Source organism: Citrus clementina, unplaced genomic scaffold (assembly GCF_000493195.1).
Source record: "Citrus clementina cultivar Clemenules unplaced genomic scaffold, Citrus_clementina_v1.0 scaffold_3, whole genome shotgun sequence".
In the NCBI taxonomy this organism is placed as follows: domain Eukaryota; kingdom Viridiplantae; phylum Streptophyta; class Magnoliopsida; order Sapindales; family Rutaceae; genus Citrus; species Citrus x clementina.
The window spans coordinates 736,323-763,150 of record NW_006262339.1 but is presented as its reverse complement, the minus strand read 5'-3'; the positions used below and the strand labels follow the sequence as shown (position 1 = coordinate 763,150).

The following is a 26,828-nucleotide window of genomic DNA, read 5'->3' as shown; positions in this document are numbered from 1 at the left end:
GCATAAAAGATATGCATAGTCTGTAGCCTTCCCTTATAAATAAAGCCACTAGATGTAATACTTATCATATGCATCACCTCTGATATAAGCACATCAAAAAAGAAATGAGAGGCAAAAGTAGCGGCACCGAGATCCCTCCTCTTAACACGACGGAGCCCATCCGCCGGACCGCCTTGAACCGTGTGTTCGCGGTAGTTTACACGTGTGCCATATTTGCTCTACTGTATCACCGTGTAGAAACACTAACTATCCGCAGCAGAAACCCCTTGGTGCTAGTAGTATCTTTCTGTTTGTTACTTTCCGATGTTATTCTAGCCTTGATGTGGGCAACCACGCAGGCCTTTCGCATGCGCCCTATTCATCGCAGGGAATTCCCCGGAAACCTCCAAAAAGTTGTGAGACCGAGAGAATTTCCTGCTTTGGATGTGTTTATATGCACAGCGGATCCCTACAAGGAACCGCCCCTCAGTGTTGTGAACACGGCTTTATCGGTGATGGCTTACGACTATCCAACGGAGAAGCTTTCGGTTTATGTATCGGACGATGGTGGATCGGCACTTACTTTCTTCGCTTTCATGGAGGCAGCTAAGTTTGCAGCCCACTGGTTACCTTTTTGCAGGAAATTCAATCTTATGGAGAGAAATCCTCGTGCATATTTCTCCTCATCATCATCCACATCAACCCATGCTTGTTGCTCCGAGATTAAGGTATACATATAAATAGAATATAATGGTATCATCTCATTTTAACAAGTGATGATGTCGAGAAAAAAATACATATTTTAATATATTAATAAATTAAAAAAATAAAGTATTGAAATATATATTTTTTGTATTTAAATTATATATATATGCTATATATCTTATCATAATTAAGGACAAATGAATTGTTAGAGAACATGCACTGATTTACTAAATACACAATATAAATAAATTAACAACTACACTGAGCTAGCTCGCATAGTTTATTTATTTATCTATTTATTTAATTTTTTTTTTGGGGCTTTCCTGTCGGGACCCAGCCACAATTTTTTGGAGCATATATTACAGATGGCGGCTGTTAATTATTGATGTCCATACAAATCCGCAAACATAACATTGCGACCATAATTTTCCAAAAAGTATGGTGTGGGGCACAAACTCAATGTTATCCTTAGCCGCCCCCGCCCTTCCTGAAGAAGCCGGTCTTTATCATTCTAGGCCCGGTTACTCGAAAATTTAAATATATTCATATTTAATTTCATTAATTGCAGATATATCTAAAATTAATGATGATGGATGTCATCAGTTCAATTGTTGATCATGTAACAGATGATGTATGAAAGTATGAAAGTCAAGGTAGAGCATGTGGTTGAGAGTGGGAAAGTTGGCGACGAGAACATCACTGGAGACCGAGAACGGGAAGCATTCAGTAAATGGACTGATGATTTTACACGCCACGAACATCCCACTGTCATTCAGGTCATTAACTTGTATTCCAACTTAACTTACTAAGCTCAATATTGCTAACAATTAAATCTAGGCCTTTATTTGATTGATGCCATTGCTAGCCACATTTATTTAATCTAATTGAAGTTATGGGTACAGGTTCTATTAGAGACCAGCAAAGATAGGGACATAACAGGCCATTTTATGCCAAACCTCGTTTATGTCTCTAGAGAGAAAAGCAAGACTTCTCCTCACCGTTTCAAAGCCGGTGCCCTCAACGTCCTGGTATTTACATTATGTATTAATTATTTCGATCATTTCTTCCCGTAGTAGCTAGCGAGCATGAAAACTTAATTTACAAAGCAGTTAATTGTACTTTCTTTCTCACATTATTATTATTATTATTTTCTTTTCTGTCGAAGCTTCGAGTGTCGGCTATAATGACCAATGCACCAATGGTCTTGACATTGGACTGTGACATGAGCTCAAATGATCCTCAGACACCTCTTCGAGTGCTGTGCTACATATCAGACCCAGCAACTCGACCAAACTTGTCATTCGTCCAGTTCCCTCAACGTTTTCGCGGACTAAGCAAGAACGACATTTACGCTTCTGAGTTTAAACGCCTGTTTCTGATTAATTTTCTGGGAATGGACGGGTTAAAGGGTCCTAATCACGTTGGAACCGGAGCCTTCTTTTGTCGACGGTCGTTATTCGGTAGCCCATCTACTCTAATTTCCCCAGAAATTCCCCAACTCCATCCAAACCATGTCGTTGATAAAGATAAACCAATTCATGAGTCCCCGGCCATGCTGTCGCTGGCTCATCACGTAGCAGGTTGCAATTATGAGAACCAAACCAAATGGGGGTCTAAGGTTAGAGCTATCAGCATTTTCAATGAATTCTGTATATCATTATTAGTTACATTGGTACCATCAAAGCCTTGTTCAAATTCAAGAATGCCATCCCGTATATTCTCATGCACTTACTAATGTACGTAATTTTTAATTAATCTTGTGTCAACTGGGCAGATGGGCATCAGATATGGCTCTTTGGTCGAGGACTACTACACTGGGTATCTGCTGCACTGCGAAGGATGGAGGTCCATATTTTGCAATCCTGATAGGCCAGCATTTTATGGTGACGCCCCAACAACTCTCGTTGATTTGCTAAATCAACACAAGCGATGGGCCATTGGCCTCCTTGAGGTGGCCTTTTCCAGATACTGTCCCATAACCTTCGGGATCCGAACCATGGGCTTAATGGGCCTAGCTTATGCTCATTATTCATTCTGGCCTATTTGGTCTATTCCAATAATGGTATATGCATTCCTCCCCCAGCTAGCTCTCGCCAGTGGAATCAGCATCTTCCCAAAGGTATGTCACCATTGAATTCTGGTAATGGGCTATCAACTACCTCATGTGCAAATTTTAATTAAAATTACTCGAGAATCATATATATGAATATGATTGATCAGTTAACTAAAATACGATACCAAAATGAACAATGTTTTTGCAGATTTCGGAACCAGGGTTTCTCCTGTACTTATTTCTTTTCCTTGGAGCTTATGGACAAGATTGTCTAGATTTCCTATTGGAAGGAGGTACATTTCGAAAATGGTGGAATGATCAGAGAATATGGCTAATAAGGGGGCTTTCTTGTCACCTTTTTGGAACACTTGAGTACTTACTCAAGTCCTTGGGAATTTCTGCATTTGGATTCAATGTGACCAGCAAAGTCGTTGATGATGAACAAAGCAAAATATATAGCCAAGAGATGCTTGATTTTGGAGTGCCATCGCCTATGTTTGTGACACTGGCAGTGGCAGCAATAGTTAACTTTTTCTCATTTTCTTTTGGGTTCTTACAGATGATCTGCGGCAGCGATGATAACGAGGGACTACCCTTGCAGATGTTGCTAGCAGGTTTCATCATGTTGAATTGCTGGCCAGTTTATGAAGCAATGGTGTTGAGAACTGATAAAGGAAAGATGCCTACCAAAGTTACTATTATTGCAGCATTTCTAGCATGGACTCTTTATGCCGCAGCATTTCATATCTCGTTCTCTAAGTAGTGGCTTTATGCTTAGCTGCTTGGAGGGTAAAAAAAAAAAGCACTTTTCGCTATTTAAGGTTTGATGTAATAATTCATTTATTATTATTTTTAAATAATAATTCATTTCATTTCTACTTTTTAAATAATGATCTAAAATATTTTTCTTTAAATTTATAGTTAGTTTATTATATAATTTATTGAGGGACAAAATGAAATTTTTAATTAAATAAATGTAAAATATTTTAAAATAACAAATTTAAATATAATTAAATAATATTTAACTATATGAATTTAAAATAAAATAATTTAATAACACAAAAATAACGTAACTTAATAATATAAAAATAACACTAAAGAATATGCAATGTATTGTATATGGATATGTGTATGTATCATAGATAGGTAGTTGTTTCGATAATGCCACATTGCATTTATTTTGAAAATAAATTAAATATTCTATTATTGTGAACTTTATTTATTTGGTGCATTAAATGAGATCAATAATAATACAACAATAAAAACAAAAATCTCCCTTGTTGTCTTAAAATAATAATATTTTTTTAAAAAAAAAGCACTTGGAAAAAAAACCTAAAATTTTAGAAAAACGCCAATGTCTGTTAACTTATTTGTCAAAGAAAAATACAGTACGTTATAAAAAAATTAATTAGTAAGGTGGTGTTTGTTTTTTAACTTAATGACTTAAAGTGACTTAACTTAATTAATTAAGTTAATTAGAGGTGTTTGTTTTTATAACTTAATGAGACTTTTTAGATAATTTTGACTTAATAAAATAAGCCAATTTTTTTAGCTTTTTACTTAATGGAGAAATTTGAATTAGGTTAATTACTTACTAATGTAAAAAATATCCATGTTTTATAATTTATTTTTTATGTCTATCCCAAAACTCACCCATAGACATTTACCCCACACAAAAATATCCATTTTTTTTTCTTATATTATATATGACAAAATTTGAAATTTATGGTATTTTATATATTAAAATTCCAAAATAAAACTATATTCACTTGAATATAGTTTTACTTATAAATGTTAAAATATTGTGGTATTTAATATATTATTTATTTGACATTAAAATTTAATAAGGATACAAATGTAAAAGTACATATTTTCAGCTTTTTCAGTTGAAAAAAACAAACAAATTAATATTTATTTTTCGAGATTCAGATAAAAAAACAAACATATTATTCAGATTCAGACATTTAGATTTATTCAGAATTCAGACTAATTAAGGTCTATTCAGATTACAGACAAAAAAACAAACGCCACCTAAGTTGAACATTGCGGAAGTAAAAAAAAATCGTTAATTTTAAATTTGAGAGGTTAATGAATATTCTCATTCGCATATGAAAAACTAAACAAATGGCTGGTGGGTTACAAAGAATAATAAGTCTCTGTGTTTTGTTTTTAAATAAGGGGATATTATCAGGAATGTCTTTATCTGAGGGGCCTTCTGGTCCTGGTAGATCCCTCTGAACGTACCAAAATTTTGCAGGGGTCGATTTCAGTCGGTATTTGAATTTTTAATACATCAGTATAGTGGACACTTGCGTTGTGTGGACAGGGAGAAGAGCATCGGACCACGTTAATTAATTTTAATGTCCTTGATAGATTAGATGCTATAGACTATCTGATCAAAAATATAAAGATGTGGCCTCTTAACACGACGGAGCCCCTCCGCCGCACAGCCTTGAACCGTGTGTTCGCGGCAGTTTACACGTGTGCCATATTCGGTCTGCTGTATCATCATGTACAAATTATTCACAGCAGAACCCCGCTAGCATCTTTGTCTCTGTTACTCTCTGATACTGTTCTAGCATTCATGTGGGCAACCATGCAGGTCTTTCGCATGCGTCCGATTCGTCGCAAAGAGTTCCCCGAAAATCTTTTAAAGGTTATGAAACCAAGTGAGTTTCCAGCTTTGGATGTGTTTGTATGCACTGCGGATCCCTACAAGGAACCGCCTATAAATGTTGTCAACACCGCTTTGTCCGTGATGGCTTTTGACTATCCAACCGATAAGCTTTCCGTTTATGTATCGGATGATGGAGGCTGCGCTGCGACTCTCTTTGGTTTCGTGGAGGCGGCTAAGTTTGCAAGGCATTGGTTACCTTTTTGCAGGAAGAACAATGTTCTGGAAACGAACCCTGAAACATATTTCTCATTAAACCATGCAGCTTGCTGCCCTGAAACTCAACAGATTGAGGTACTTTTCCGTGTTGGGGAAAAAAAAAATTAATTAAGACCAATTTATGAAAATAGTCCACTTACAATTTCTCTTACTTTTAATCAGTAGCCAAAAATAGCATGGATTATGTCTCAAATGCCTGCTAATTAAATTGAGAAAAAATTGTGGCAAGTGGATTGCTTTTGCTCATCGACTCCAATACAATTTCATAAATTTCCCTAGTTTAATTCTTTCTGAATTAAATGATGATATCGTCTTATTAATTAATTAATCTCCTCCTTAAGTTATTTGATCGTGTAATAACAGATGATGTATAGAAACATGAAAGTCAGGGTAGCAGATGTTGTCAATACTGGGAAAGTTAGCGATGAGTACATCACTTCAGACCAAGAACGCGAGGCTTTCAATAAATGGACTGATAATTTTAGCCGCTATGATCACCCCGCTGTCATTCAGGTTCATTGTTAATTTGCATTCAAATTTTTTCTAGCCCTTAACCCAGCTAGCCACCAGCGCAAGAAAATCGGACATCCCATTTTCATGCCACACTGATTTGGCCTGATTTATTACAAGCAGGTTCTAATAGACAATGGCAAAGACGAAGACACCACTGGCCATTTTTTGCCCAAGCTCATCTATGTCTCTAGAGAAAAAAGCAAGTCTTGTCCCAGCCATTTTAAAGCCGGTGCCCTCAACACCATGGTATACATGCTAGCTAGCTAATTTCTTACATATAATTCGGGCAAATATTAGCTCAATTGATCTCTCGTCATTTTTATTTTTTTGAAGCTCCGAGTATCAGCTACAATGACCAATGCACCAATAATCTTGACCTTGGATTGTGACACGTCCTCAAATGATCCTCAAACACCTCTTCGTGTGCTATGCTATGTATCTAATCCCGTTACTCGATCAAACTTATCATTTGTCCAATTCCCCCAACGTTTTCGCGGACTAAGCAGCAATGACATTTATGCTGCTGAGTTTAGACGTTTGTTTTTTGTTAATCTTCTGGGTTTCGACGGCCTAAAGGGTGCTACGTATGTTGGTACCGGAACCTTCTTTTGTCGACGAGCACTTTTTGGTAGTCCATCAAATCTGATTTCACCTGAAATCCCTGAGCTGCATCCAAATTATGCTGTTGATGAGCCAATTCAGTCCCCATCCATTTTGTCATTGGCTCACCATGTAGCAAGCTGCAACTATGAGAACCGAACCAATTGGGGTTCTAAGGTCACTATGCTATACTATTTACTATATTATCATTGATCATTGGTTCCAATTTCCTTTCTTAGAATTTTAGCAAACTAGCATGTAATAATTGTTAACGATTATTTTGTTTGTAAATTGGGCATGCATGCATGCTGCAGATGGGCTTTAGATATGGATCATTAACTGAGGACTACTACACTGGGTATCGGCTACATTGTGAGGGATGGAGGTCTATATATTGCACGCCTGATCGGCCTGCATTTTACGGTGATGCACCAATCACGCTCTTTGATTTCATAAATCAGTACAAGCGATGGGCCATTGGTGGCCTTCAGATGGCCTTTGCTAGATACAGTCCGTTCACCGTTGGAACCAAAACTATTGGCTTGATGGGGCTGGCTTATGGCCATTATGCAATTTGGCCGATTTGGTGTATTCCTACTTTGGTTTATGCATTCATTCCCCAACTAGCTCTCCTCAAAGGAGTCAGTATCTTCCCAAAGGTATGTACCTCCTGCACCACCATTTTGAACTGGCTTATGTTAATTTAATTAAAACTGTACCATTTGATTATTAACTAAAATAGAAATATTTTTTGCAGGTTTCAGAGCCATGGTTTCTGTTATACGTATTTATGTTCCTTGGGGCATATGGACAAGATTTCCTAGAATTTGTATTAGAAGGAGGAACATTCGGAAAATGGTGGAATGATCAGAGGATGTGGATGATAATGGGACCCTCTTGTTTCCTTTTTGGATCTTTTGAGTACTTACTCAAGTCACTGGGAATTTCTGCATTTGGATTCAATGTGACCAGCAAAGTACTCGATAATGACCAAAGCAAAAGATATGAACTAGAGATTTTTTATTTTGGAGTGCCATCACCCATGTTTGTGCCACTAGCAATGGCGGCAATCATTAACTTATTATCGTTTTTCTTGGGGTTGTTAAAGATGGTTGGGGGCAGTGATAAGGAGGGGTTAGTCTTGCAGATGTTGATAGCAGGTTTTATCATGGTCAATTGCTGGCCAATTTATGAAGCCATGGTCTTGAGAAGTGATAAAGGGAAGATGCCTGCCCAAGTTACTATTATTGCAGCAATTCTTGCTTGGACTCTTTGTACATCAGCTTCTCTCATTTTCTAAGTAATGACATTAAGGCTACGCTTAATTCTTCCCACTTTCAAATATTTATGACAACAGTTTGTATTCTTATCAGCTTTTTTTTGGTTACTACAGAGAGAGAAGGAGATTCAACCTTGATATGAAAATTCTCTCTTTTCCATAGAAAAAACAGAAAAGAAAAATAAATAAATTAGGAAGGTTCCATCACCTCTGATATAATTTAGTAGTTAAGTAAGACCTCTCCAACGTCGTGAAAATGCTGATCTCCAGTAGATATATAGCTGCCTTCAAAATATCTTTGAGACAAGTGATGCGGATTAAAAAATGCAAAGGTATGTAAGCATCCATATACGTTGCAAAACTGTTCTGTATGATGTATCATTTTTATTTCACTTGTATTATTGGCAGAGTTTGGCTTCATCAATTATGCGTTTGGAATATGCATGTGGGCAACAACTGATTCTTGATCCGAAGAACCATCATTCCCTGTGCTAGACATCTCAGACAATCTCTTAGAGCTGATTGAACATGCACTACTTGTACTCGATGAACCTTCAATGTGTATAGTAAGCTGTTCTGTACAGATACCATCTAGTTGTTGTTGTTCTTGTTGTTCGGATGGTGTGTTCTGTTGATTCTGGTTGGAGTTGGTGCCACTATCTTGTAGTAGTCTGGTAACAACACTAGCTGTTGCTGGATTGTAGAGTTTGGTAATAGGAACAATGGAGCATCTACAGAGTGGGCATGTTGTGTTTGAATGAAGCCAGTAATGTATGCACTCGACATGAAACACATGTTTGCAAGATGGAACCTGGAGTAACTCCTCTTTGATCTCAAATTCCCCCAGGCAGACACAACATCTGTAAATGAATTTGATCAGTATAATTAGTACTAGCACGAAGCATATATACAGTATGTGTGTATGTGTATTGAGATTTAAGCAAAAATCTTGAAATGCTAGGGGAAAGAAAAAAATTCCTACGAGGGACCAACATTTATTTTTATGTTCTTAAAGTTTCGCTGAGCTGCAACTTTTGCTGAAGAATCTTGAACCCTCAAATGCACAATTTTTACCTTATTTTACGAATTGTCATTTCAGAAAACATCTTGTTGAAAATAGTGGGCGTTATTAAAGATTTCTCATTGGCATGTGAACAACAAATGTAACTTTCACTTTTTCCACCGGGATAGGTAGTTGAAAACGGCTTTTCCCTTGGTCCACAGGTAGTTATTGAAAGCAACCCTGTTTGACTTTAAGGGGAATTTCAGGAATGCCTTCTGTTAGTGGCACTTGAAAGAAGCTTTTCTGGTGGCGAATTTCAGTATTTCAATTAGCATTATATTTGCCTTACAAACTATTATGAACATGATTTAATGCCACCATTTTTTCACATGTTGTAAGGCTTGCTGCCTATAGAGACTGCATTGATGGCAAAAAAGAAAGCAAAACTTACTGTGAATCCCTTGTCCTTAATTCTTCATCAAACAAGATTGTTGGAAGCCTGTCTTTGATTTCCCCTTTCCAACCAATATGCTCACAAGTCTACCGAAAATATAAAAACGAGAATTAGAAAACTCAGTGCAAGATGAAAAGAATAACTTTGAAAGATGAAAAGAATAACTTTGGTGAGAATTGTACAATTCAACTTAATATGTGTAATAGCAAATAGAAAATGCTATGACTCTTGTTCTGTTTCTGTCTTTGTGCCAATGTTTGTGCATGAGAAAGAGAGAGTGAGAGGCCTTACCGAGTGGACATATGTGGTAGCCTGATTAGAACTGGTCGGAACTATAGGAGTTGAAGAAAGAACGGAAGCCCTTCTCTTGAGATAGAACAAGTAAAACAACAAAAAGAGAATAATAGAAAAGAGGATGGGAATTGAGAATATGAAGGCCTGGTAAAGTTTGAGTTGAATAGCTTGAGGATATAGGTGAGGAGCTTCACTTGGAGTATCAGGAAGCCCCATCATTCCCCAACTAGAACCTGACAGAATAATGTTTTACAAGAGTTGAAGATGAAGAGATTGGGAGAGGCAGAGGAAGGACTCGTTGTTGAAGATGAAGAGATGGGAGAGGCAGAGGAAGGACTAGTTGAGTATATTTATGGGGAGTAATTGCTGTGAAAGAGAGATAAATAATGGTGGTTATTGGTTAAGGATTGCTGTCTGATGAGAAAAGGACATAAAAATTATCTGATGTTTTCTAATAGTTAAAAGAGGTATGCAAAAAGCTTTTTCTGATCAAGTTTGCAATATGGTATATATTCTTTCTTTTTTGATGCTTGGATGGACCCTCCACTAGTGCCTGGACCCTCTCACACCAAGCACTAAAATCCATCCGTCGTAAAGCAATCTTCATATGCCAGGACTGATGCTGAAATCAACTGCTTAATTAATGAAACCTGAAGTAAAAGTGAAAATAGTTAGTTTGGTATGCATGTTTTGTTTGGTAAATGGTTAGTAAAAGCAATTGCTAACCATCCAACTTATGAAACATTGTTAGTTTCTTGACTAAAGAGAATATAAAGACCAACCCACCTGCAGAAGACAGCATAACTTACGGCAGGTCGGCCTTGCTCCAGAAACCTTGATATCGATTGTTAGTCTTGACTTGAGCTATATTAGTCTTTTTATGTTTGTAGCACATCAGTGGCCTAACAGCCTTCAAAACCAGTAGAGTTACGGGGCTTTGCAAAGTGGGTTATAGTCAATTTCAAAGAACTATTTGCTGACACGTGTCTTCCTTACAGATCTTTGTGTGTATTTAAGTTCAACAGTTAGGCAAATATTAACCAAGTGAACAAGGGGCTTATTGATGTTACGGATATTAACCTACTTTAACAAATGCTTTGATGTTTCTCCAAAAATCATCACATCATATCGAACTTCCTCTTTTTATCTTCATTAAAAAATTAAAACAAAAAGTTCTTCTATGATTTGGAGGAAAGAAATGGAAAAAAGAATTGCCTGATGTGCCCACTACGTGTTGATTAGAGCCACAAACCTATTTTCTTTCTCTGTACTTAAAAGAAACAAAGTACTTATTCTTCTTGAAAATCAAAGAATGAATGCTTTTTTCATGCATTACGCAAAAGTAATGTTTCTTGTTAGAACTTTTTATCATTACATAAACATTATGCTAACTATCAGCTAATCAACTGTCCGCAGCTATAAAGCTTAGTCAGTTTCCTTGCGACATATAGCTCAAATACAGAGCTACCATCTGCAGCAAAGTGTCCGGTATTTATGCAAACATCGATTATTTAATTATCATGTGATCAAGCAAGGGCAAAGATATCTTGCTTAACAAATATCTTGAGATCCGCATTTACTTTTATTCACTTTTTCGCGCTGTAATGATTTAACATTTATTTTGTGATTCTACGGGGTGCAACTTTTCCTCTTTTAATAATTAAGCTTTCGGTTGGATCGAGGAGATCTCACTGTTGTTGGTGGATCATGAAGAGAGCTCCCTCGCACAAAGTGGAGAAGAGATAAGATCTCAAACTACACCACTAGGTCAGATTCTCCACCCATTTAAAAAGCAGCACCGATAATGAGACAAAATGCTGACTAAAACATTGTGTAACGCCGGAAGAGTTTAGGCATTTTAATTTCCAAGCCATTAAATTTGAATCACTATACCATTGGCAGCTGCTGACACGAAAAACTATAGAGATCAGGTTGTTAATGATTAGTGCTCGTGAGAGGAGCATAAACCCTTATCAAAACAGATTTTTCTTTTTTCTTTTTTTCTTTTCTTTTCTTCCGAATGGGGATAAGAGGGTAGAGACAGCACTGGAATGTTTATGCATTTCTTTCTGGGAGATTTACTGTTATGGGGGCGTTTGGAAACAGGATCTTTTATTGTAGTGTGTGATTGTGATCACATGCCTGTCCTAGAGAAACAATCAGATGATCTTACATGGTATGGCTGGTATTAATTTGACTAATTGATTCCAACAAAAACAGCTTTGTAGACTATAGACCTAGGAAAAAGAAAATTTTTTGAAAGAGCCCTACTAGGAATCAGACAAAAATATCAGTAACTTCATGCGAAAACCCCACAGGACATTTTCGGTAAGCTAACTAAAGAGTGGCCATTCAGCCCTACCATGCTGCAAATAGTGTTGTTAAACTGCATAATTTCCTCCATAAGCCCAGATCCAACTTTGTTAACAAAAATATATGAATAGAATTTAAATACCTTCCTCTACCGAAAAAACATCCATTACATATAACATTACACCGTCAAGCAGAACCTCCTCTTTTCCACAGATACAAGATAATTTAACCCTTCTGCTTCTGCTTCCTAACTTTAAAACTGGATGATCGGATAACATCATCATCTGCTTTCATTGTCCTCTCAAGAGCTTCTATTGACTCTGGTTTAGTGAAGTAGGTGAAGAGGAGATAGATACCATCCAAGTAAGTGTTGGACTCCCCAGCTTTGTTTCTCTTCCTGATGCTGTAGGCCAATGGAATAACCCCTCTATTGAATACCTCCACATACATGCCACCCCCAGCAACAAGCAACTGCAAGAAGATCCACATCAGCAAAATCCTAAAACATAATACTTGCAATAAAATACACTTATAACTTTGATAAACCCAATTGCCAGCCATGCGCCTTAAATTTTACTTACTAGAAGAGACATATTGCAAGTGAACTTTCCCGGCTTAGCTCCTTAACTAAGACTTTTGTGTAAGAAATTAAAATCACCAGCTTAGTCCAAATACTTATCTTTGAAATTAATGATTTAAACCCACCTTCAAAATATGCATCAGACATCAGTGATCATATTTAGACAAAGATTTAACCAAATTTGCTAAAGATCCAAAGATTATTTCAGAGCACAAACCACAAGCTCTTTCAGTATTTCTAACCAAAATATGTGACGCAGCAATCAATACCAGAGAAATTGGCATAAAACCATTAAAGATTTGATTAGCAGAAAGTAGTCGAATATGCTTAATCACTTTGGTTCTTGTATTCAATGTCAACCTATCACCAACAATCTCAGAACATTAACATTAAACATGAAGACTAGAATATAAGATTGAATCTTCTCAATTTGGTTCTTGTATTTAGTCGAATATGCTTAATCACTTTGGTTCTTGTATTCAATGTCAACCTATCACCAACAATCTCAAAACACTAACATTAAACATGAAAACTAGAATGTAAGATTGAATCTTCTCACAGTGAACAAGGCACAATGAAATTAGATATTCAACAGAAGTAACAACAATATCTTTAAAGCATACTTTACAACAAACGATAAACTTACGCAACCCATTATATTTTGTAACAATTTATCATTTTACTTGTAAAATGACTGATTTTTTAAATAAATAAAATAAAATAGCGAAGAAAACAAAAAATCAAATTAAATAAAAGTATTTTATGAAATATAATAACTAGTTACCTCCTCGTACTTCTGAGTGAGAGCGAGTCTTTCATCTTCGGACATGTCGGGTCTCAAGACCATCATTGTCTCGTATTGTCTTAACCCAGGTGGGCACTGTGGCTCCTCTTTATCTTCGATAGCGGTGGCGGTTCCGACCGACCCGGGTGGCACTGATGTCGGGTCATCGTCCGAGCCGAATCCACCGCCCTCGAAAAACGAACCCGAGAAGTCAATGGTTTGTGCTTTGACGGTTAGAGAAACAGAGTTGCTATTCTTCTTGTGTAAAATGAGAGATTTTGCGTTTGTACGGAAAGTTTTGAGGCTGCGAGCGAAGGAGAAGAGAGGTGAGGAAGGGAGCTGAGAGAGCTGCTGAGGGTAAAATGGAGATTTTGATTGAGAGGTGAGAGTTGACGTGAGAGAGGAGCTCGCCATTTTCTGTTCTTCTTTTGAGCTCTGTTTCGAGCAGAGTGGGTCTTCGGGTATGGGGAGTTCGGGAAATGTGGATAACGCGGGTGCGCGCTACGCATCGGCCGCGGTACATGCTGCCATATTTTACGGAGGTATAATGAGTAATATCACCTGGCTCTCTGAGTTCTTTATGTTTTGGCAGGTCAAGCCATAATCTTTTCATTTGTATCACTTAGGCCCTGACCTATATATAAACAACTGAAACGCCCTAAGTTAGATAGAAAATTCCCGAATTCATCCCCAAGCTAGTTCCGCTACTTGGGTACAGTCTCCTGCAATTGAATTTCTTTCTTGGTAAAATGGTAGTAGTTCTCGACTTTTTAGCATAACCTGTAAGGATTTTGAATTTCACTATTGTTTAATTGTAATAATAGTAGATTATAATATAATAATTTTAGAAAAATAAATAAAAGTTTTTAGATGAGTTGGCAATGGGCTAGGGTGTACCATTCTCAATCCATCCCAAATATAAATTTGACATATAAAAATGTCTCACATTAAATATTTAAACATACCTCATTTGTCTGAGGGAGCGGCTATATGCACTCTAAAAATTACTTTGAACACTCTATTACTATGTGCACTCATCTATTAATTTTTAAAAAGTGAATTATACTTTGTATACTCTTTAAAATACCAAAAACGTCCTCACTTAATCCTTTTTTAAATTAATCATCTTGGTTACTCTATACACATATGAAAATGATATATACACTCAAACAAATAAATCAATTAAACAATATATCATTTAGCCAAATCAAGGACTCTGTTTGCTCTTGCTTCACAAATTCGAAGTTTAAAATCATGAAGAAAAGTGAAGATGAAATTTTTAATCGTAGCAGTTGATTAACTACACTCAGCAATCATGGGCAAAACACGTGGTATGGGAGCTGGTCGCAAACTGAAGTCTCACCGTCAAACTCAAAGGTGGGCTAATAAATCATACAACAAGTTTCACCTCGGCGACAAGTGGTATAACCATTTGTTGGTTCTTCCCATGGAAAGAATATTTTTCAAATATTTTAAAGTAATTTGTAAAAGAATACAGACGTATACATAAGATATTTTGAAACAAATTGTAAATACTAAGCCCGTTCATCATAACAAATTGTAGAATAATTTAAAGTAATGATCGCTGCCTGTTCATCAAAAGAATACAAATGCCACATACACATGAGATGATGAGAACACACTCCTCCGCTAGAAATTAAGAATATATGCTATGTAGTTTAGTTTCAAGACCCCACAAATGAGACACATGCTAGCCATTATGTTAAGCTTCAAAATTGAAATTCAATACTTGAATTCAGGACCCTTCAAACGAGAGACATGCTAGCCATTATATTGTACTTCAAAACTAAATTTTAAATACTTGAATACAAAGACACATGCTAGCCATAACATTATACTTAAAACTGAATTTCAATACTTGAACATCTTGTTATCTTCAACTCCACCAAATTTAAAGGGCAATCAATTCAACTACCTAACCATCGGGAAGGGAAAAAACAAGAAAGATTATTTGTGTTGTAAATTAAAAAATTAGGATCACACATGTCTCATTAAAGTTAAAATCTTCACATATTGAGTTTCTTCTGTAAATATTTATTTGAAACATTTGAAAGAAAAAACTTAAGATTTAAAATAGTAAGAAAATTAAACATTAATTGCAGTGCCTTAAATGAGCGTTCAAAGTAATAATATTGTATATACTCAGAATAAAGTGTCTTTAATAGTAATTTCTATTATGGGTATTTTTGTAATGAAAATATTTATAAAAATATGAGTGTTCAGAGAAATATTTAGAGTGCATATAGCCCTACCCTTTGTCCGAACAGTCCCTCATCGTCTTTAATTCTACTAAATATCTTGAAGAAATATGAGATAGAATAATCTAATAGTAGTCTTATCAACTACATGTATGGTCTCTTATAAAATGACTACATGCATGTTCGATATACTATCACATGCTAACAATTTAAATTATTTTCCATTTTCATTTGCAAATTAATAGTTAAGTAGCTTTAAAAGTGTTAAAATATCCACATGGTTAAATAAGGTAATTGTGCGGTTACTGTTAAAAAATGAAAATGGATATGTTAGTTTCAATTATTTTAGATTTTAGGTTTGGGAACAGCTAAATTCTATATTAAAATTGATATATTTAAATAAAATTAAAAGAAAAGAGTAAACGAGTCAACACACGACGTCCCACCTTTAAGTTGGGAATGAAAAGTAATAAGAGCATCTCCAAAAGTCTCTATAAATTTTACTCTTCAAATACCTATTTGCTTACCTATGTGGTAAATAGAAGGTTAAAAAAATATGATATTTTCCAAAAGACTCTTCAAATATAAATAAATTAATATTATTTTAATCAAATAATTATTTTTTTAAAGGAAAAGTCAATAGTAATTAAAACATTTATCTCTATTTCTTCAATGAAAAGTAATAAAATACAAATTGAAGAGGGAGAAATTAACTCTCCAAATTTGAAGAGAGAGAATCAATTCTTATTTAAAGAATTTTAATTGGAGCGTCTTTTGAAATTTTAAATATTAATATGGCTCTTTAAATAAATAATAAAATTTTATTTGAAAAACGTTTTGGTGATGCTCTAACATATTGACATGTCTAGAATCTAGTCCCAACGGGAAAGCTGCCAATCAGTCCATGGGACTTGTTTGACATGATGGTTAATGCTGATTCTTAAAATATAAATCATATACACTTGAAGATCCAGATGTTATTACTCCTTATATGTGGGCTAGGCTTAACCAAATGGGCCCAATGGAGGCCGAAATAATACACCCTTACATTTTGGGCTTTTTGAAGTCCAAGCCCAATCAGAACCCGAACCAGATTTTAATTCCTACTAAAGCAATATACTTTCTTCGAAATCAAGCCAAAGCGTAAACAAAAGCTTTAACGCAGGGACGAAGACAAGCACGCAGATTGAGAGATGGATCCAAAACTCACAGAAGTTTCTCAGCAGTTTGATCGCTTTAAAGCTGCAATGACTAGAAAAGACTATAACACATGTACCCAACTCCTCTCTCAACTCAAGGTTCGTGTCTCAAACCTGAAATATTTGATTTTTACTCTTGTTTTCCAATTTTTTTTTTTTTGGCCATATGATCGGATTTTTTTTTTATTTTGTTGCATAATTCGTGGATTTTGTTTTTGGTAATTTCGTGTTTTGAATTGGTAAGGTTACGACTCTGATTATGTGACCAAGTTAGGTTAGGGTTTGTAGTAATATGTGTTTTAAGTGTGTTAATTTTTGGGTTTTTTTTTTGGGAATTTATTTGTTGTTGGTCATAACTGGGTTGTACGAATTTTGGTTTAATGTGTTATAGATTGAGATTATTTGAAATTGTTACTTCCTAGTTTTATGTGTATATGCCAATGCCCTATGATTAAGTTGTTATTTAGCTGAGTTTTGGCAAACAAATCCGTGTTAATGGGCTTTTTTTGTTGGTGGGGGGGGGGGGGGGGGGGGGGTTGGGGGTTTGAAATTGGTTTTTGGGGGGGGGGGGGGGGGGAGGTTGGGGGCTTGGAATGTGGTTTTTGGGAGGGGGTTGAAGCCGTTAATTGCTGGTTTATATTCTATTTATTTGCATTCTTATTGAAATGAGTGGCATGTGTTATCTTGGTTTTCTTGTTCTGTAGGTTCTGCTGACTGGATTCAGAAGCCTCCCGCCATTGTTTGAAGATACGCCTAATGCAATACGTGAATTGACGTTAGCTAGTAAATATTCTTCACTCAGTTTTAAGTTGACGATGATATGTTCCTTGCCCAATATTGAACGAGAAGTGAAACTTTAGATCTTTGGAGATTTTGCTTCTTAGAGAATCTTAAGATGAGGGTTATGTTCAATTATTTGTTTACAAGGACTTTCCACTCATAATTTCTTTGGTCTTATGGTATCAGGGGACATTTACGAGCACGCTGTTCTCCTAAGTGTGAAGGTGGAGGATCAAGATGCTTTTGAGAGGGATTTTTTTCAATTGAAGCCCTATTATACAGATGCTGGGTAAGTAGATTCTATTCTTTCTTTTGAATTCCTATTTATGCAGTGCAAGTTCTGTTAAGTTCTCAATAACTAGATTCTTTTGTATTTGAGGGCTAATTTTGGAGAGTTCTTATGACTTAGATGACATGCTACTTCTGACATTACTTTTGGCTTTAGTTTCTGATGTAAATTTACACCTTTTTGTTTTTCATTCTCTGAAATGTGAATATGAGCTGACTTTGTTTTGATGGAACAGGAAGCGCCTTCCACCATCCCCAAATGAGTACATGATTTTGGGTCTTAACTTGTTGAGACTCTTAGTCCAGAACAGAATTGCTGAATTCCATACTGAACTGGAACTGCTTTCATCTACTGCATTGGAGAATCCTTGCATCAAGCACGCGGTGGAGTTGGAGCAATCATTTATGGAAGGGGCTTATAATCGTGTCTTGAGTGCCAAACAGAATGTACCTAATGAAACTTATGGTTATTTCATGGATCTCCTAGCTAAGACAGTAAGGTAAAACTGTGTGACTTCAGTGAATGTTTTATACTGTGATGACCAACAGATGTTCAGCTAAGGTGGCAACTAATAGCAATAAGTAGGCATTTAGAGGCTGTTTCCTCTAGCAATGATATGAAAGTGAGATTTAGGTCATGATTTTAACACCATGCACACGGTGCATTTTGATGGTCTATAACCTAACTTGTCACATCTATTCTTTTATATTTCAATTTCCTTGTTACAACTTTCCTGTTTGGTATTGAGGTTTTCTTTTTCCTTATTTTTCTTTCATGGTAAATGTGGACTGTTTTTTTTTTAGGACATTGTTGGTTTGATATCTCTTATAATTTACTGATATGCAATCTTAGAAGAGGCTTGATTCTAGATTTTGTTCAAATCCTATGTTTAATCTGCCTCACCAGATGACCCAAGTTATGTAGAATTCTATTTTCTAGAATATTGTACCTACTTGTCTGATGTTTCCATCTATTCAGGCATATGCTTATTTTTTTTTGTCTCTATTCTGTTGCTTCTAGAGATGAGATAGCTGGATGTAGTGAGAAGGCATATGATTATCTTTCAATTAAAGATGCCCGCCAAATGTTGCTGTTCACTTCTGACCAAGAGCTTTTGGAATATGTCAAGGAGGTAAAGCTTTGGAACATAGCTCATTTTCGGTTGCGTTGATTTTATGTCCAATTAAACTTGCCAACCGAATTTATGTAAGGATATGTAGGTGTTTATTTTGTACTAAGATGAATGAGCTGTCAAATGTCCTTAGCTCAGTTGGAACATAATAAGATATTACTCATCATCTTAACATGTCAATATTGCACCAAATTACGTTACTGTGGTTTGTTAAAAGGTGAGTTTGTTTGTTCGAATGCAGGAGCACCCTGAGTGGGAGATGAAGGATGGATTTGTATTTTTCCAGAAGGCAAAAGATTCTGCACCTTGCAAGGAGATACCGTCTTTGCAGCTCATCAACCAGACACTCAGTTATGCTAGAGAGTTGGAGCGGATTGTTTAAACAGCATTCCTTTGCTTCATTATTGTTTTGGCTTCTATTTTCATCACTCCAAGCTGTTTGCAGTGCCATTAAACTTAAAATTGTTGTTCATTTTTGTATTATTTTTTTACGTGGCCATTTGGATGGGACATTTTCATTGAACCCGTGTTTTAGTTAGCATGAGCTCGGGTTGAAACTTTTGACATTGACCCGTGTTTTAAGCAAGATTATTTTCTTGTTAAATATTGTAAACTGGTCTTATCTCATCGGCAAACTGAGGTTTATTTGGCACCGAGTGTCATTACTGCACATAATCTTCGACGGGATAACTATTTCAGGGATTGAACGAAGGCACGGTTAGACTATTGCAACCACTATTAATTATCCAATGGCGAACGTTGAAAAGTGACTATCAGCTAATTTTATTAGCACAAGTCAAGAGGCTCAGAGCATTTCAACCGTCCGATAATGAACCCTCAACAACCAAAAACACTCGGGACTTCTCTAACATTATTCTTCCTGTTAAGCTTCAATCGAACTCGAACTGGAATGTCACGCGGGGCACGCCATGTTTTGATCTTGCTTGTTTATGTAGCTTAAGCCACTTTCAATGTGAGACTTGTACAGTCAAATCCATTATAATGGCACGAATCCCGAATGCCTAATAGGACCATTGGAATAGCTTAGCTGGTAGCTACTGCCAATCGCTAAAGTCGTTGTAATAACTAATTAGTGAGGTAGGGCTGTAGGCTGAACATTCAAGGAAGTACAGCGCGCGCTTGAAATGAAGAATGGGCTATTTACTCGCTCATGATTGTTACAGACGAGAATTATAAACGATGTGAAGTGGGTTGTGAGGTTGTGCCATTAGCCGCATTCAACTCATTCATGGGTTTTTTGCATGCTTTTGTACCAACTCCATCTTTCCGAATTAATATCTCCCAGCAAAAATGGTTTGATTGCTTAACTCAGGCGTATTCACCAATCACCATCACTGATGCAATCAATACTTGTCTCGGGGCCCCACGGCCATATTTGAAAATGTAATCAAACCACCACATGGCCGACATGTGGCCGAATTTTATGAATCTAACACCGTCCCGTTTACAAAGCAATCGTTCTCAATTTCTCGCATTAGCCTATAGAAGAAATAGGAGCAACAACCCCAACTGCTGGTACTTTTGCTTTGACGAGGGAAGTTGAACTTTTTACTACAATAATCAAACTTTCTAATTTCCTCTGCTTTCTTCTTGTCCCCTTGATGACCTTTGTCACCTTCCAATAATTACGAACTTTAGCCAGCCAGCTTGCATGATTTCTACATCCTGAAATAACTACCCATTCTTTCAGTCAAAAGTTATTATTCTCAAAAAAAAATCGCTGGGTAACTTAAGAGACTATTGAGCTTATAAAGTTTCTCTTTCAACTTTGTTTTAGTTGTGTTTGTTTATGGTATTTTGGTATTAAATTTAAAGTTCTTTCTGTAGTGAATTTGTATCAGCTCTCATCACTCATCAGTATCTTAGAATGGCTTCAACTTCCTCATTTTGTGATCTTCAAAAAGCTTCCAATCACGATGAACTCTTTATGCAGCAAAGCTTGATATTTTCAGACACGCTAAAGGTCTCTTCACATTTCTCTTTGCAATCATGATCATCTTTGTGTTATTCTCATTAGGGATTTGTATTTCATTTTCCTGACACGGGATGTTTTGTTTTTTATCTTTTTCATTTTAGGATTTGAAGAACTTAAGGAAACAATTGTGCTCTGCAGCAGATTTTTTTGAAGTATCCTACATGAAACAGAATCAGAAACAAATGTGAGTCACGCAGTCAAAATATCCCATGTTCATGCTGCAACGTGGATGTTCATTTTGTAAATGAAAATTTATTTTTGTTAGAAATGTGCAGAGTGGTGGAGACTTTAAAAGATTACGCCATCAAGGCCTTGATCAATACAGTGGACCACTTGGGTTCTGTAGCGTTTAAAGTCAACAACCTTTTAGATGAAAAGATTGGTGAAGTTTCTGAAACAGAGCTTCAATTCACTTGCCTGGAACAGGTACCCCCACCTTCTCTTTTCTGCTAATTGTAAAAGTGCTTTCTCTTCACAGAAGAGAAATACCAAAACAAAAAAATTAGTTGCTTACAATGTCGGTAACAATTTTTTTTTTTTTTGCCTGGCAACTTCGAGAGTAAAATCATATCAAGACTTCATCAACCAAGCGGGCCTTTGTCAACAATCATCAATAATATTAACTCCCAAGCACCATAAGCGTTACATCTTTCCAGGAAAATTCCCTACTTAACTTTTTATTTATTAATTCACTATTTGTTTGTTTGCTCTTTTGCCTTCATTGAACCTTTGAATTTAAAAGCACAACAAAGGAAAATGTGTTGAACTGTTGACATGATTATGCAGATGAAGAGACTACAGATGATTTTGGGCAGCCCACATCAAGGTATCACAGTAGCAGCCTGAGTGCTGAAGAGGAGTGTTGCAGTCAGTTTAGAAGTGGTAATTTTTGTCTTCAATCTTGATTATGCAAAATTAATGTTTCATGCGTGATCATGTCCAATGTTGAACTACTTAAAAAAAATCTTTTGATTTGTTGGTATGATTGTTTTACGTAGTTGCACAAGCAACAACTATGGAGAGCCCTTCATTATATGTCAGGTAATCTTTATCACAGGAGAGTTTCATTTTTCGTTGAATCTTGTGTCCATAGTCTCACCAAGATTGTACTCTCTGCAGAGAAATGCTTTCCACATTACAATCTCCACAACAATTTTCAAGGCAAGGGAACTTGTCTTTCATAAGAAATTCAAACAACCGAAAACCAGGTCTGTGTTAATGAATTTTGTTTAGCAATAGTACTTTTATTATGTTTAAATTGTTGTTGCTGGAGACTATGTACTAAACTAGTGATTATGTATCTTTTGAAATCAGAGAATGAGAGACGAGCAGCCTCTCCACTCCATTTTTCTCTTACGCGTTTAGGATCTCTTCTTAAGAGATCTCCCTCTCCTAGCAATTCTAGCGCCAATCGCCGGGTAGGTATTCAAAAAGGTTCTTGGGGTTTTTATTATTTTAATGTACGATGCGCTATATACTTGTTCACTCGAGTGGTTTGCTTCAAATTGCAGTATCCCTCCGAGCCCCGAAGATCAGTTTCTTTGTCAACGAATGCTGAAAAAGACAGGAGCAAAGAATTTGAGCAATATTCGAGCAAAAGCAAACGACTATTTAAGGCCTTGCTGAGCATGCGCAATCCGAGAAAGGATTCTGCGTTGTACAAATTTTTAGACGAGAACTGAAAATAAGGAAAAACTGGAGACATGTTTGGACCTTTCAGATAAGAGCCTAAGAAATGAATGGGTCTTCGTCTCCTTAACGCTAAAGGTTTATGGGCCAAAGCCCAATTTATAAACAAAGCGGGGGTCAAAGCAATACTACCGGTCTACCAGATCAGCTCCTTCAACGGCCAATTAGAATTTAGACTAAGGCAACAATACAAGAATTACAAACGAATGAATTATATGCTTGCACATGTTTGTCAGTCAAAGATTTATTGCGTCGACCAGATGAGCGAACATAACATACATTATGTGGTATCCCATGCTCAAAATCCCAGGTCGAAGCTTGGTAATTTATCCACTTTGCTTGCACACTTAGCTTCCTCAGAACTAATGCCTCTATTATCACCAGGCCCAATAGCCATAGCTGCACAATCCAACCGACGTCAGATTTTCTATAATTAATTAATACATTAAAGTTGTCTAATTTGGAATACTAAACCGCGAATAATGCAAAAGAACAAGTACTTCCTAAACTTACATTTATAGGACATAAGATCAGGACAATTTTCAATGTCCTCAACTTCATTTGGTCCACCAATGCCCTTTTTACATGATTCTTGATTACCGTCAGGAACATCTACAACAACGTCTGAACCTTTAAGGCCCTTACTGGATGATAGTTGCCCCATCATGCTGTTATCAGTAGACCCTGCATCATTGCTCCTCACATCCATAGGTCTTTGGAGAATGGACAATATCTGAATGGCTGCACATATGATTCTTGAAGTTACAAATCACCAAAACTACAATGACTCAAACTCGAATAAAGTTGATGCACTGGATGGACCAGGCAAGAATGAGCATACAATCACGTAAAGGCTTGTTTGCGGGGACATCCTTGCTCAGTTTGCTCCCATCTACAGCAGAGATGCTACAAGATGAATCGGCAATTTCCCTTGAGGAAGCCTCGCTTTGAGGTTTTCCTGCACATTGAAGACAATTATCATGAAGGTTGATCATGAGAAAGATCATGCCTAACTACAAAAAGGAACACAAAATTTTATGCATAAAAGCTAGTGTTAGTTTACCTGATTTGTCGGCTTTAAGAAAATTCTGATTTCTGCGCATCATCCCAGCATTTTGAAACACGTTGTGGTTGTTTTCTTGAATATGCATATCCACTTGGACTTGAAGGTTTGCTTGAGGTTCTCCGATGTCAACTAAATGAGCATCAAATGCTATTGATTCACCATATCTTATTATTTCTTCCTTTCTTAGGAACCTACTATTTAAGAGTTTCCTGCCTTCATCATACAGCTTGACCTAAATAGATACCCAAAAAAGAAATTGTTAGCATTAGCCACACCTCTAAAATGACTGAAAAGGCAGAAATCTGTATTAAACATAAAGGCATCTTCATTTATCACAAAACAAAGATTGGGAAGTGGGGAGCTACTTTTGGAGTGGCCACCAAGCACACAAGTTCAATTAGATTCTTGGATCATAAAACCAAGATCACTGGCCTTCTGAAAAAATAAATTATAATCATTATAATATCAACCTGTCTCTGTAGGGATCCAGAAATAACTAGTTTTAGGAAACCATCATGATACTTCTTGGCTTTTTGAGTTACATGTGTAGTGTACATGACCTGCCATTCTACATTGAAAGAGGAAATGGAAAAGAGAGAAGGATATTAGACCAAAAAGAACAAATGCAATAAACCCCAAAGGACATCTTGATACTGTACGAGCTTCAAGTCATCCATTTGCTTCTGCTAATAATGAAATTTTAGTCATTTGAAACATATAGCATGAAGTGTCAATTTGGAATTAAAGAAAAGTGTCAATAAATGTATATGACTGGGCAGAATAACAGTTCAGACATTTCACTATTTTCGATTCAGCAGCGGATTCACAAAATTACCAGTTATAATAGACTCCATTGTGACAGGATTATTCTGGCATGCTCCACAGGCGGGCACTTCCCCCCTCTTGAACACTGAAAAATTTCAACAGTTTCTTAGGCTATAGGGCATCATCTGGAACCATGAATTTGTAAGACTAAGGGAAAGTTGAAAATCAAACAGTATTTAAGCATCTGACTGAAATGGGAGAAACAATAATAGATCAACAATCACCATAAGACAATGGTTTCAAAAGTCAGAATATTCATGGTAACCCTCACCATCAGAGTTATTGATTTTAATACATTTTTGCTGTCTCTGCATTTCTTCTGACTTCTCAGCAATGTTGCAACTGCTTCTTTGAACCTTCAAGTTGGCTAAGGGTTCATGGATGTCTTCACACTCACCAATTTCAACTAAATGACCATCAAATGATACAGATTCACCAGATCTTATTACTTCATCTCTCCTAAGAAATCTGCTGTCCAAGAGTTTCCTTGTTTCATCAAACAGCATAATCTGAACAGACAACCTATAATTAAGTTATGATGGGCCTGACTCAACTTCATACCACAGAACAAAAGCTCCACTACAGTATGATAGATTGACTTAATAGAGAGTAATAGGACAAAAATAATTGACTAACAATTTGAAGTATAGTGGACAATTTATTGAGATAAAAAGGGCAAGATGATTGGCCTTGAGTTGGGGAAAGACTTGAGAAGTTTAGGAGTACAACCTGCCTTCCCAGGGTTCCACAAGCTGCAAGGCGTAAAAAACCATCATGGTATTTCTTGGCCTTTTGAGTTACTTGAGAAGTGTAAAGGACCTTCCATTCTGCACTAGTGAAATGACATGTTAACCAAACTGTAGAAAACGAAGGTAACTGGACATAAGTGGAAGTTGTAAAACACCCGTGAGAGATAATATAACATGTGAGATGCAATAATTCAGCACTGACTCATTAAAGCAATTCTCTATATCATCAGATCCACGGAAAATAAACAACGAGCATATAATTTAACAAGTTGGAAAAAATGTCCTACATTTATTAAGAGGCACAAGCAGTAAGGCAATAACTGACCTGTTGTTTCAGATTTTGTAGTCTCCGGACTACTCCTTGGTGTTCCATACTTATGCAGTTCCCTCTTCTTGAAATCTGAAATACAAACAACATTTATAAGACTACTATACTGAATGCTCAATAACCAGCATTAGGCGTAGAGGTCTCTGCATGTCACATATGAGGTTACCTTTTATGAATGACTTGTCAACATATTAATTATAATCCAACCTAAATTAATTATTATCACTCATCAATTCAATATGCAGAAATACATCAATCTGTATTCACAAACAAATGCTGCCTTGCATCAATCAAATTAGGCATATATATATTTAAACTAACCTCTAATAAATTTTTGTGATGGACTTAGCTGTGCTTTTTTCTTCTTTACATCAATCTTTCTGTCTCCTAAAATTGGAAAAGGAACGATGTAAGGCAACAAAACGGAAACATGATTAAGTATTCAAGATATTAAATAAATTCAGAGGACGGATTTTGAAAATGATACCAGAAGATATAGAATTATTTCTCAAGTTTTGCTCACTAATCTTCTTATCTCTGATTCGAAAGTTCAAATCGGTTATAGGCTTACAATCCCTTTCAGGATCCCCAACATCGACAAGATAAGCATTAAACGTCAGCGATTGACCACAGCTAACAACTTCATCTTTCTTCAAGATTCTGCATTCCAATAGCTTCTCACATTCATCATACAGATTCATCTGCATTAATATTAACAAATTAAAAATCAATTAGCTAGGAATGAGCTTATAACGTAACAATATAATTAAAGAATGACCAGAATTCTTAGTTACAGTGATTAAAAGAAGTACCTTGTTGGTAGACATGTGAAGCTCTAAGAAACCGTCTTGATAAACTTTCCTCTTTTGCTTAACGTGCTTCGTGTACGTAACGCTCCATTTCGTTTTTTCATCCTCCATTGCTCTTCAAATCTCACGAGATTTCAATAATTTCAAAGTCTGGCGATTCCGGAACTTAAAAACAATTCCCTTTTTTTTTTTTTTTTTTTGAATAGAAACTCAAAAACAATTCTAATTTCTAAACAATACCCCCGGGAGGGCGGGAAACCAAATAGGTGAGCTAGCTCATGAAACGACGTCGATTAA

General features: G+C 36.3%; 7 protein-coding genes across 7 annotated transcripts; 4 read left to right on the top strand and 3 right to left on the bottom strand.

Moving 5' to 3' along the window:
* The first annotated feature begins 26 nt into the window (after window positions 1-26).
* Window positions 27-3,526, top strand: LOC18046064 (cellulose synthase-like protein G3). Its single transcript, XM_006439242.2, has 6 exons — window positions 27-707; window positions 1,311-1,460; window positions 1,587-1,712; window positions 1,850-2,302; window positions 2,459-2,803; window positions 2,946-3,526. Exons 1-6 carry the CDS (start codon window positions 105-107, stop codon window positions 3,498-3,500), a joined length of 2,232 nt encoding a protein of 743 aa, XP_006439305.1. The 5' UTR covers window positions 27-104; the 3' UTR covers window positions 3,501-3,526.
* Window positions 3,527-5,147: 1,621 nt separating this feature from the next.
* On the top strand, window positions 5,148-8,165 carry LOC18046063 (cellulose synthase-like protein G3). Its single transcript, XM_006439239.2, has 6 exons — window positions 5,148-5,705; window positions 5,994-6,143; window positions 6,264-6,389; window positions 6,477-6,920; window positions 7,058-7,402; window positions 7,501-8,165. The coding sequence occupies exons 1-6, from the start codon at window positions 5,148-5,150 to the stop codon at window positions 8,041-8,043; spliced, it is 2,166 nt and encodes a 721-aa protein (XP_006439302.2). The 3' UTR covers window positions 8,044-8,165.
* Window positions 8,166-8,248: 83 nt separating this feature from the next.
* Window positions 8,249-10,076, bottom strand: LOC18046062 (probable E3 ubiquitin-protein ligase RHA4A). Its single transcript, XM_006439238.2, has 3 exons — window positions 9,771-10,076; window positions 9,477-9,565; window positions 8,249-8,882 (listed from the first exon to the last, which is right to left on the bottom strand). The coding sequence occupies exons 1-3, from the start codon at window positions 9,990-9,992 to the stop codon at window positions 8,447-8,449; spliced, it is 747 nt and encodes a 248-aa protein (XP_006439301.2). The 5' UTR covers window positions 9,993-10,076; the 3' UTR covers window positions 8,249-8,446.
* Window positions 10,077-12,146: 2,070 nt separating this feature from the next.
* LOC18046061 (30S ribosomal protein S6 alpha, chloroplastic) lies at window positions 12,147-14,004 on the bottom strand. Its single transcript, XM_006439237.2, has 2 exons — window positions 13,451-14,004; window positions 12,147-12,557 (listed from the first exon to the last, which is right to left on the bottom strand). The coding sequence occupies exons 1-2, from the start codon at window positions 13,862-13,864 to the stop codon at window positions 12,312-12,314; spliced, it is 660 nt and encodes a 219-aa protein (XP_006439300.1). The 5' UTR covers window positions 13,865-14,004; the 3' UTR covers window positions 12,147-12,311.
* Window positions 14,005-16,810: 2,806 nt separating this feature from the next.
* On the top strand, window positions 16,811-19,739 carry LOC18046060 (26S proteasome non-ATPase regulatory subunit 8 homolog A). Its single transcript, XM_006439235.2, has 6 exons — window positions 16,811-16,967; window positions 17,573-17,651; window positions 17,835-17,937; window positions 18,173-18,436; window positions 18,958-19,069; window positions 19,311-19,739. The coding sequence occupies exons 1-6, from the start codon at window positions 16,863-16,865 to the stop codon at window positions 19,449-19,451; spliced, it is 804 nt and encodes a 267-aa protein (XP_006439298.1). The 5' UTR covers window positions 16,811-16,862; the 3' UTR covers window positions 19,452-19,739.
* A 1,151-nt stretch (window positions 19,740-20,890) lies between these two features.
* LOC18046059 (protein ABIL2) lies at window positions 20,891-23,102 on the top strand. The gene is made up of 9 exons (XM_024187653.1): window positions 20,891-21,053; window positions 21,167-21,249; window positions 21,341-21,490; window positions 21,621-21,721; window positions 21,852-21,947; window positions 22,064-22,106; window positions 22,185-22,273; window positions 22,380-22,483; window positions 22,577-23,102. Exons 1-9 carry the CDS (start codon window positions 20,958-20,960, stop codon window positions 22,745-22,747), a joined length of 933 nt encoding a protein of 310 aa, XP_024043421.1. The 5' UTR covers window positions 20,891-20,957; the 3' UTR covers window positions 22,748-23,102.
* On the bottom strand, window positions 23,040-26,642 carry LOC18047475. Its single transcript, XM_024188770.1, has 12 exons — window positions 26,535-26,642; window positions 26,210-26,423; window positions 26,044-26,109; window positions 25,720-25,794; window positions 25,375-25,472; window positions 24,941-25,154; window positions 24,656-24,730; window positions 24,291-24,388; window positions 23,818-24,052; window positions 23,596-23,712; window positions 23,268-23,495; window positions 23,040-23,153 (listed from the first exon to the last, which is right to left on the bottom strand). The coding sequence occupies exons 1-12, from the start codon at window positions 26,640-26,642 to the stop codon at window positions 23,053-23,055; spliced, it is 1,629 nt and encodes a 542-aa protein (XP_024044538.1). The 3' UTR covers window positions 23,040-23,052.
* Between the last annotated feature and the right edge of the window lie 186 nt (window positions 26,643-26,828).